General features: G+C 46.9%; 1 protein-coding gene across 2 annotated transcripts; it reads right to left on the reverse strand.

The window, feature by feature from the left end:
* Positions 1-5,043: 5,043 nt before the first annotated feature.
* Positions 5,044-6,652, reverse strand: UBL5 (ubiquitin like 5). 2 transcript variants are annotated; one of them, XM_065874557.1, is made up of 5 exons: positions 6,541-6,652; positions 6,135-6,201; positions 5,844-5,927; positions 5,645-5,682; positions 5,044-5,192 (listed from the first exon to the last, which is right to left on the reverse strand). In XM_065874557.1, the coding sequence occupies exons 2-5, from the start codon at positions 6,188-6,190 to the stop codon at positions 5,149-5,151; spliced, it is 222 nt and encodes a 73-aa protein (XP_065730629.1). In that variant the 5' UTR covers positions 6,191-6,201; positions 6,541-6,652; the 3' UTR covers positions 5,044-5,148. The 2 variants fall into 2 exon arrangements, with proteins under 2 accessions (XP_065730629.1, XP_065730630.1); XM_065874558.1 differs by having other exon boundaries at positions 6,622-6,646.
* Between the last annotated feature and the right edge of the window lie 4,028 nt (positions 6,653-10,680).

Genomic DNA, 10,680 nt, shown 5'->3' on the forward strand with positions numbered 1-10,680 from the left:
GGCTCTACCATTTGCTATGACCTTGAACAAATCACTTAACTTGTGCACTTCAGCTTCTCCATCTGCAAAATGAGGGTAAGAAAAATACATATCTCATAAATACCTTTTTTTTTTTTTTTTTTTTTTTTTTTGCGGCACGCGGGCCTCTCAGTGTTGTGGCCTCTCCCGTTGTGGAGCACAGGCTCTGGACGCGCAGGCTCAGCGGCCATGGCTCACAGGCCCAGCCGCTCCACAGCATGTGGGATCTTCCCGGACCGGGGCACGAACCCGTGTCCCCTGCATCAGCAGGCGGACTCTCAACCGCTGCGCCACCAGGGAAGCCCCTCTCATAAATACCTTTGATGTAAAGGTTAAATGAGTTAATCTATGTGAAGCACTCAAAAACAATGTCTGGTCCATAGCAAGGATATGTGTTGCTGGGTGAAAAAAAAAAGCAAGTCACAGTACAATGTGGCAATTATAGTATGTATGAAAGCATAACAAAACCAAAAAAAAATCAACAAAAAATAATTTAATTATGTGTATTATTAGAGTATGTACAATTATCTCAATTGTGTAAAAACTAGTTTTATATCACAGAAAATTTCTGGATTTATTCAAATATGTTAATGACTAACACTGGTGATTCAGGTGAAGGAAGAAATGGGAACTTAAGTTCTAACATAACATTTTGATTCTTTTTTACAAGCATATATGAGCACAGTAGTAATAATACTTTTTAAAAGATCATTTTAGACTTAGGGCAGAGCTGCAAAAGTAGTATAGTTTTCAATGTCCTTCACCCAGCCTTCCCTTATATTAGCATCTTACATAACAGAACAGAGGCTCTCAACTAGGGGTGATTTTGTTCCCCAAGGGACATTTGGCAATGTTTTAAGACATTTTTGATTGTCACAAATGGAGGAAAGGAGATGCTACTCGCATTTAGTGGGTAGAGGCTGAGTATGTTACTGAACATCCTACAATGCACAAAGAATTATCCACCCAAAATGTCAACAGTGCCAAAACTTGAGAAATTCTGCCACAGAATAATGATCAAAACTAAGAAATCAACATTGGTACAGTACTATTAACTAAACTAGACTTTAAAAGAATTTCCCCAGTTTTACCACCAATATCCTTTTTACGTTCCAGGATCTACATTGTCATGTCTCCTTAGTCTCCTCCAATATATGTCAATTTCTAGGTCTTTCCTTGTCTTTCATGCTGTTGATACTTTTGTAGAGTAGAATGTCTCTCATTCTGATGTTTGGTCATGATGGGGTTTGTCTGGTATTTTCTCATGATTAGACTGAGGTTATGCATTATTGGGAGGGATACCACAGAGATGATATGCCCTTCTCAGTGCATCATACTGGGTGATCAATGATGTTGCAATGTATTACTGGTAGTATTAGGGTTTCAACTGCTGCATAACAAATTACCCCGCAACTTAGTGGATTAACATTTGCCATCTCAGTTTCCAGTACAGTTTAGCTGGTGTCAGCAAGGGTGTCTGTGGTCTTATCTGAAGGCTTAACTGGATAGGATCTGCTTCCAAGTTCCCTCCTATGGTTGCTAGCACGATTCAGTTGCTAACAGGATACTGGACTGAGGACCACAAGTTCTTCACTGGCTACTGGCTGGGGGCCAGTAAGGCAGCTCACAACCTGGCATCTGGCTTTCATCAATGAGCAAGACAGCAAGCAAGATAGAAACCAGTCTCTTCACAACCCAATCTCAGATGTGATATACCATCACTTATGCCATATTCTGTTTGTCAGAAGTTAGATCTACCCTATACTCAAGAGGAGAGGATCACACAAGGGCATGAATACATGAGATCATTAGGGGCCATCTTAGAAGCTGCCTCTCAGTTGTGACGTTTTTGATCACTTGGTTAGGGCAGTATCTGAACTATTTTCCCCTTTGTAATGAATAACTACTTTTGGGAGAGATACTTTTGAGACTGTGCAAATATCCTACTTCTGCTTAAAATTTGCCCACTAATTTTAGCATCTATTAATGCATCTTGCCTACAGCAGTTATTACTACGGTGGTCCAAGGGTGGGTGATTTCTTATTTCTCTCTTTCCTTCTACAACTAACTGAAATCCTTTTGTAATGAAGAGTTGTCCCTTCTCCCCCACTCATTTACATATTCAGTTATTTATTTATATGAGCATGGGCTCAAGGACATTTAATTCTTTGGGTTATAATCCAATACTATCGTTATTTTGTTGCTCAAGTTGTTCCAAATTTGGCCACTGAGAGCTTTTTCACAGGTTGGCCTCTGTGCCCTTTTAACATGCTTCTATCCTTTTTATTTGAGTACTTCTTACCTTCTGGTACACAAATTTTGGGGGGTTGTTTTTTAAGCAGACAGGTAAGGAGGATATTGACCTATAAGAGCAGGAAAATACGGGCTCAGCTTGTATTTTCCCTGCCCTAGCTCTGGAATCAATTACTTCTCCTCCCCACCACCCCCACCCCAAATTACTTCTCTCAGAAGCCCTGGTTCCTTTTATTGGAGAATATTATTTAGAAAGCAAGATCTGGCTGCTGGGTGTGCTCACTGATACTGGGGTGTCACGGCTTCTGGTCCCTCTAAGTGGGTAAAGGAAATATATGGATATATGCACATGTCTGTATTTCTACATGTGTCTGTAAACATATTAAACAAAAACCATGAGTCCACACTGATAACTCCCAACTCTAATCCAGCCCCACAGGGTTCATTCTACCCACTCCCTTCCACTGTACCCTCTCCTAGTTTTATTTGTAACTTCTTTCTCCAGCAGCAAGAAACCTGGCTCTAATTATATACAATATATTATCCAACCCTGTGTGTGTATACATGTACAAAACTAGTTTCAGATTTGCTAAGTTATACCACTGTAAGGAACATAGTTACCAACTAAAGTACAGTGTTTGTATATAATTCTTTTTTCTTTATCCTTACAGTATTAAATCAAATTACTTTTTCAAGGTTATTTAAGTCAGCTCCTTTCTCCCCTAACCCCTTTGGTGGGGACATGTGATTCATTTGTAATACAGGCAGATTTATTTGACAGCCTGCATTCCATCTTTCTCCCTATGTCCTGGTTGGCAAATGCTGAGTCCTGCATCCACCACTACAGTTCCAGACATAGCAGTTCCATCACCACAAAAATCCCTGCATACTGCCCTTTTATGTAAAAAAAAAAAGCAAACAAAAATCAATAAAAATACTAATTAAAAAGAATGAAACAGATAATTTATATAGAAAGAAAGCATAAAAAAGCAAACCGCTGAATGGTATGCAAATATTACATAATATATAATTATTCCGACTGTATAAAAACTATAGGTTGTATTTCAGAAAACTTCTGGATTCACTCAAATGTTAATTATTGCCACTGTCGGTGGGGATATTATAAAAATAAGAAACAATTTTTAACAAAACATTTGGATTTTTTTTACAAGTAGTTATTGGCACAGTCTTTTTAAAAATAAAACTGAAGTTTATATAAATGCACTGAAAAAGGCCTGACCTCAGGAGAGAGAATGGGGCCAGGAGTGGGGTCTTACTTTTGGCCTGTAATTTTCTATGCTGATTTGAAAACAAGGACTCACCTTGTCAAGGTTGTCATGAAATTAAAAAAAAAAAAATTGGGTGGGTTTGTTTTTTAAGCAGACAGGTAAGAAGGATACTGACCTATAAGAACAGGGTTACCAGAAAACAGAGATTTCTAACTTGTCAGGAGGAAGTGGAGTCCTAGGGACAGGAGGGAAGCCAAGGGAGCAGGTAGGGAGGTGGCCAATGGAGACCAAGGTGAGACCATCACCCCAGGCAGCCGGCAGGTCTGCATCCCAAGAAGCTTGGTGGCAAAAGGCAGGCAGGAGCCTGGGTGGGGCAGTGGGCTAGACTTGAACATGGTTATGTCCTGAGGAAGATAAGCCAAGTCAATACACAGAGAGGGGAGAAGGGATGGAGCAAGGTTCTAGGTGAAACTCTCAAAGCAGCTCCAGAATGTGGCTCTGGGAAAGGACAGGGCCAAGGTTGACCCCAGGATCTGTGGCCAGGGGAACAGAAATGGAGTGTTTGGGGTCCTGTCTACTCAAACCTGAGGGAAGAAGGCAGGAGACAGCTAATAATGCCAGGCATCCTGCTGTTTTTTGTTTTTTTTTTTTTGGTACGTGGGCCTCTCACTGTTGTGGCCTCTCCCGTTGCGGAGCACAGGCTCCGGACGTGCAGGCTCAGCGGCCATAGCTCACGGGCCCAGCCGCTCCGTGGCATGTGGGATCTTCCCAGACCGGGGCACGAACCTGTGTCCCCTGAATCGGCAGGCGGACTCTCAACCACTGCGCCACCAGGGAAGCACCATCCTGCTGTTTTAACTCCATTATCTCATCATTCTCCATTATCTCATCATTATCTCATGGAAACATGATTGTCATCATGGTTCCCCCTTTTAGAGGAAGAAACTGAGGATCAGAGAGTCTGACTCCTCCAAATTCCACTGCTAATGATCAAGATTCAAACCCAGTTGGTCTGACTGTTGAGGCTGGGTTCTTCTTAGAGCCTATGCCAGACTGTTTCACTCTGTCCACAGGATTTCGTAAGCGCTAAGAACTGTGGCTGCTTAATCATGCTTTATCTCATCTCCACTTCACAACACACCACTGAAGTAAACACTGTTGGTTCCAGTTTGGATAAGGAAATGAAGGTTAAGGGAGATTAAGTAACTTGCCCAGGGGCACAGTTGGTGGCAGAGCTGGGATTCCACCCACAGTCTCTCTGAATCTAAACCTGTATTCCTAACTACTACATCTACTGTCCTTACCCAGAGGTTCCTTGGTCTCTTAGGGAGACAATAATCCCAGGATCTCTTGACCTTCAGAGACACATGGCTAGCCCCAGAGCTCTGGTCTTCCATTCAGGCTCCCAGTCTACTGGCTCCCTCATTGATCCAATCTTGAACTCTTATTGAGCAGCTGGGTACTGAGAATATAGTGACGACCAGATGCCAACCATCCCCTCAAGAGATAGCCCTCACTCAAAGATGACAACAGTGAATGAAGCAGCCTCTAAGTTTTTATTAACATGAGTTTTCAAACACAAGCATCCATATTAGTGTGGGGGGCGAGGGTGGGGGAAGAGGGAAGGACAGGGAGAAGGAATTCTGTCCTATTGGTAATAAAGCTCCAGGTTCATCCCATCGTGGATTTCATCTGAAGTACAGGTGTTAAGGAATCCTCACTGTGGGATCCATCCCCACCCCTCCCATCTGTCACAGTTGGGTCAGGGTGGCCACATTTTAATTTGGATCGTTTTAATTTGAAAAGAATCCAAACTTTTAAAAAAGTTCATGTTCCTTTTGCATAACAAACATGCCCGAGTCTCCCTCCACTCTGACCTCCCGTACCCAACTCAAGTGGAGCTCAGTAATAAATACTTTGACTGAAAAGTGTCAAAGTCTTACAAGCCAAGTCAAATCAAACATTTCACCAACCACCCTCCTCCCCCAACAAAGTAATTACATGGCTCCCATTTTCTAAATACTTAGCATGTGCCACGTATTAAGTTAAACACATTATGTGCATAATCTCATATAGACTCCAGTATTGCACAAAGAGAACCAAGTCCGGGTATGGAGACCCTTCCTCAAGAAGTCAAAGGATACAGTCCCCCAGAGATACGTGGTCCTTAAAAATCGTGTACCTGCGGGATAAAAACTTTTCAGGAAAAAGCCTAAGGAGACCCTTCAGCCTGGAGGCAAGCTGAGGAAGTTCTGCCTAAGCAAAGGGCTGGCTGCAGCCCTCCCCCAACCAAAAACTTCTGGCCTGCTCCTGTCCAGCCCCCAGCTCTACCCCTGTACTCACCACTTCTTCAATACGATCTTGTTCCAACGGGTGCCAGTTTGGGCTGCAATCAGCTTCTTAAGGTCCCCGATGGTGTCATCAGTACTGGGCGCAGAGGAATTAAGGAAAATGGAAGGGGGAGATAGAACGCGACGTGGACATTTCCAGTAGTGAATGCACTCTGCCAGGACCCCATTCCCACCCCTGCCCCCGGGTTTAACTAAAATCACCCTACAACATAGACTGAGTTGCCTGCCTCATTCATGTCAAGCACCCTCTGGAAGCCACCGCCTCTCGGCCGCCAGTGGATACTTGCATTTAACGCGGACCTTCTTCCCCAGACGGTCGTTGCAAACAACCTCGATCATCCTGGCTGGAGCTACAGAGGGCGGGGATAGAGGCAAAAGAATCAGGACTTCAGGATGGAGCTACACAGGGCGGGGATAGAGGCAAAAGAATCAGGACTTCAGGATGGAGCTACACAGAGCGGGTAGAGAAGCAAAATAATCAGGACTTCAGGGGTCCCTCAGGCCCCAAGGCACCCGGTTATTGAGACTTAATGTTCACGCCCCCCTCAATCCCCCAGATCGCAGTCTTCCTGGGCCCCAAGTCCCAGGACCTCGGACCCCACGGCGACCGCGGACCCCAGGCAGCCGCGCGTCCCACCCCCCCCTCCCGGCCCAGTCCCATTTCAGGTAGCCTGAAGGCCTCGCCTCGCCTCTCGCAGGCGGGCGGATCCTCGATGGCCGGGTCCCATCAACTTTCCGCTACTCCGGGCCTCTCCACCTGGCCACCTCACCTTGAATCTCCTGGCACCAGTAGACGCCACACCAAGCTCGCTCGAAAGCAGAGCCCCGACCGCCGCTGTCGCTAAGAAACCGGAAACCGGAAGCGGAAGTGCGCAGCCGAAAGCTCCTCCCTCCGCTCCTCCCAGTGCCCGTCAACACCCCCGCGGAGTTCGCAGCCCCGGGCCGGATGTGGGCTTGCGGTGCCCAGGAGCTGCTTTGGGGTCCCGAGCCTGAGTAGAGGGACACATGTGGACGGAGCGTGGAGCCGAATGAGGGTCCGGGCGGGGGAGGGGCGTGGAGAGTCAGAGGTCATGAACCGGCGCCCAGCCGTTTGGATGCAGTTAGTTGAAGGCTTTTCGCTGTGCCGAGACGCCGTCTGGTGTGGCATCTCGGTGGGCGGGGATGACCTCTCGTTCCTGAGCCTGACGGAGCCTCTAACTGCAGCTTTAGGGCTTTGGGGAGCCTGGGTCAAGTCCTGCGGGCATCCCGTCCGCCCCCCTGCCCTCATTCAGGGCTGGACCTCGGAAGCGTTTTGCTCACCCCTTCCCTCTGCTTATCTCGCCTGACCCCAGGGACATCTTGGGTGCAGACTGCAGTCAATAAGTGAAGGAGCCTCCTGATCCTGGCCTGGATACCAGCACTTACCAGAATGGAGTTCACGTTGCACGCCTACCTGCAACTGCAAAATCTCCCAGGTCTGTATCTTCAAGGAAGGTCGCTCCCGCCCTACAGGGGGCACTGTGTACCAGTTCCCAACCTTGCCTTTCAGCGCCAAAGCAGCCCCTGAACTGGTCTGGTTTCCCAGAGCTGGTGGGACAGAGAACACCCCTCCCTAAGTCCAACCTGCCAATGGAACTGACTCTTGAACTGTTCCTTCTCAGCAGACAGGATTCTCCTAGTTTGGTAAGCCTAAAAGGATTCACTCTGAAAAGGGGCCACCACTTCTTTTTTTTTTTTTAATTTTAATTTATTTATTTTTGCCTGCGTTGGGTCTTCGTTGCTGCGCGTGGGCTTTCTCTAGTTGCCCCGAGCAGGGGCTACTCTTCATTGCGGTGTGTGGGCTTCTCAATGTGGTGGCTCCTCTTGTTGCGGAGCACGGGGACTCTAGGTGCACGGGCTTCAGTAGTTGTGGCACATGGACTCAGTAGTTGTGGCTCGCGGGCTCTAGAGCACAGGCTCAATAGTTCTGGCGCACAGGCTTAGCTGCTCCGCGGCGTGTCGGATCTTCCCGGACCAAGGCTCGAACCCGTGTCCCCTGCATTGGCAGGCAGATTCTCAACCACTGCGCCACCAGGGAAGCTGCGGGGCCACCACTTCTGATTCACCCAATCCGCCTTCTCAATCTAGGATATGAGATTAGGTGGAAGACATGAGATGTTTTCCTGGGGAAAGGGAGGATGCTCTGTGACCCTGCTGGGACTGTCCTGCCTTAGGGAACTGGCCCAAGGAGTCCCACCTCAAACACTAGACTCAGGGGCCTTCCTGCCTCAGGACTTTGATCCGTTGTTTCTCCGACCCCTGCAGAATCCCTCTGAGTGGGCTTGAGAGGGCAGGGAATCTGAATGGAAGGCTTATTCAGATTGGAGACACAGGCTTTGGATCCAGACAGATGAGTCAAAACCCCTTAATATTAAGCTCTGTGATCTCAACTCTTCCCCTCTCTGATTCTCATCTTCCTCATCTATGAATGGGGAGAGCAATCCCCACCCTAGGATTGTAGTAAGAATCGGTCTTGGACCAGCCCCTGACAGTCCTCTTGCAGAAGACCAGATGGGGAAGAGGGGGAGATGGGAAGGTCAAGGGTGAGCTTGAGGGGACTAATGTGCCCGAGAAAGTTTGGAAGGAACACATTTTTGCACTCACATAGAAATACTAGGACACACCAGATGTTGATGGTGTTTACCACTAGACGGTGGAATTGCTGTGTCTCATGTTCCTCTTTTTGGTGCTTTTGGTGTTTTCCCAGATTACCTACAATGAACATATGTTACTTTTGTAATCAGAAGAAAAAGTAAATGTTATTTTTTGAAAACAAGAAGTTCTATTTTTTCAATGTTTGATTCAAAGATAGCTAGGGAACTCCCTGGCGGTCCAGTGGTTAGGACTCTGCGCTCTCACTGCCGAGGGCCCGGGTTCAATCCATGCCCAGGGAACTAAGATCCCGGAAGCTGTGTGGTGCAGCCAAAAAAAAAAACCCCAAATGTTTTTAAAAATTAAAAAAAAAGGGGGAGCTAAGGCATAGGATGGTGATGCTGAGTTATGGGCTGGGGGAGATTGGAAAGGGGTGAGGAGTGCTGCTGAAAGGGGAGGAATATAAAGTCTGGGATTGTTGGGGGCTTGGGCTCCATGGGAAGTAGTGGGGATCTAGTCGGGGGCCGCCAGCCCCAACTGGGCTAAGGCATCCTGAGGAAGTAGAGGGGATGGGCAATGGGAAGTCCCAGGACTAGGCTGCCACTGCTGCACGGACTGCCTCCTCCGGAGCCAGGTGGGAGGGGGAAAGGCCTCAGGAGACAGGACACCTCACCTTAGAGACCTCTCTCCACATCCTGGTAAGTATCATTCGGCGCTTCCCATGAAGGGCCTCAGTGCCTGCCCGTTGAGGGGCCAGGACAGTCCCATCCTCCCGTCTAGGCAGCCGAAGGACCTGCTGTCAGAGCTGCTCTTGTGAGGAGGTAGATGCTTCCCAGGAGGGAGAGTTCTGGGTCAGAACTCAAGGAGCAAGCTGGGCAGGGCCCCTCTGCCCCTTGTTGCCTAAGTTTCTGACCCAGAGGAAGGAGCTTATACTCGGGGATTCCCATCCCTCCACTCCTGTATGCTTGATGGGGAGGAGATGGTTCTTAGGAAACCCCTGTAACTGAGCTGGGGTCAGGGACACCTGCGTTCCGCTGAACTTAAAGGTTCACCAGAGGGGAAATAATCTTAGAGGTGGAGAGAGTTGCTCAGGAGGTCCCTTCTCCCAACATCTCAGCCTGTCAGCAGGCCTTGGAGATGCAGCAGTGTCCAAGGCCGACCTGCCACCCCAGAATTCAGTCTGATACAGGAGGAAGACAAGTAAAGAAGACAAGTGAAGAGGTCCTTGTAATACAGTGTGACACAGGTGCTGTGAAGGGGAAGCCCAAGGCGCTGGGAGCAGAGGAGTTATTGCCCCTGCGTGCTGGCATGGGCTTTCCAGAGGGAATCGGAGAGCACTGTGATAGAGGCCCATGCTCTGGCATCAGAAAAATCTGGGCTTGTGGCCCTGGCAAGCAACTTGACCTCTATGTGATTCTTTTGGTCTTTTCTTCCACAGTCGTAAAATGGTTGCCAGAGCATGAAGCATTTTTTTTTTGTGCTCTTGTTTGAGGAAAAGTATCAAAGGGGTTGGATTTATTAATAAACATTTGGAACTTTCTTGCACATGGTAAAAATTAAAGCAGTACAGAAGTATTATATACAGCAGCATCAAGTTTCCTCACCCTCCAGACCCCAGGCCCTCCGCAGGGACAATTACAGTTAAAAGTTTTCATTTCATCTCTGTGTCTTCAAACATGTGATACAGAGCCTCCCAAGAAAATGCTGAAACCTCTCAGATGTCAATAACGCGTTTCAATGGAGATAGGGACTTTGTATTTTCAAGTAACATACAATATTTTAAGTTGTGTCAAAGGGCAGAAATGAATGACTTTGTTTTCATACAGGCCTTTATGTATAAAATGAAACACAACAAATATATATATATATCCAACGAGATCAAACTATATACACTGTTCTCTACACCTTTTGCTTTTAAAAGAAAACAATATCCTAGCGATTGTTCCAAACAGCACAGAAAGACCTACCTCATTCTTTCTGACAATTTGAGATCCTAGAAGTGGAATTATTGGGCCCTACAGGGGCTGCAATCTGATGTTGCCAAACTGTCTTCAAAGATTTTGCATCAGTTGTGCCCCATCTGCAGTGGTTGAGAAGGTCTACTTCCTCACACCAAGGCTAGTGTGGGTATTTTCTGGCTTCCTCATCTTAATCTGATAGGTGAATACCACAGTGTTTTACTTTTTATTTATTTATGGATAAGTGAAAGCATACAGATT

Source organism: Phocoena phocoena, chromosome 3 (assembly GCF_963924675.1).
Source record: "Phocoena phocoena chromosome 3, mPhoPho1.1, whole genome shotgun sequence".
NCBI classification, from domain to species: domain Eukaryota; kingdom Metazoa; phylum Chordata; class Mammalia; order Artiodactyla; family Phocoenidae; genus Phocoena; species Phocoena phocoena.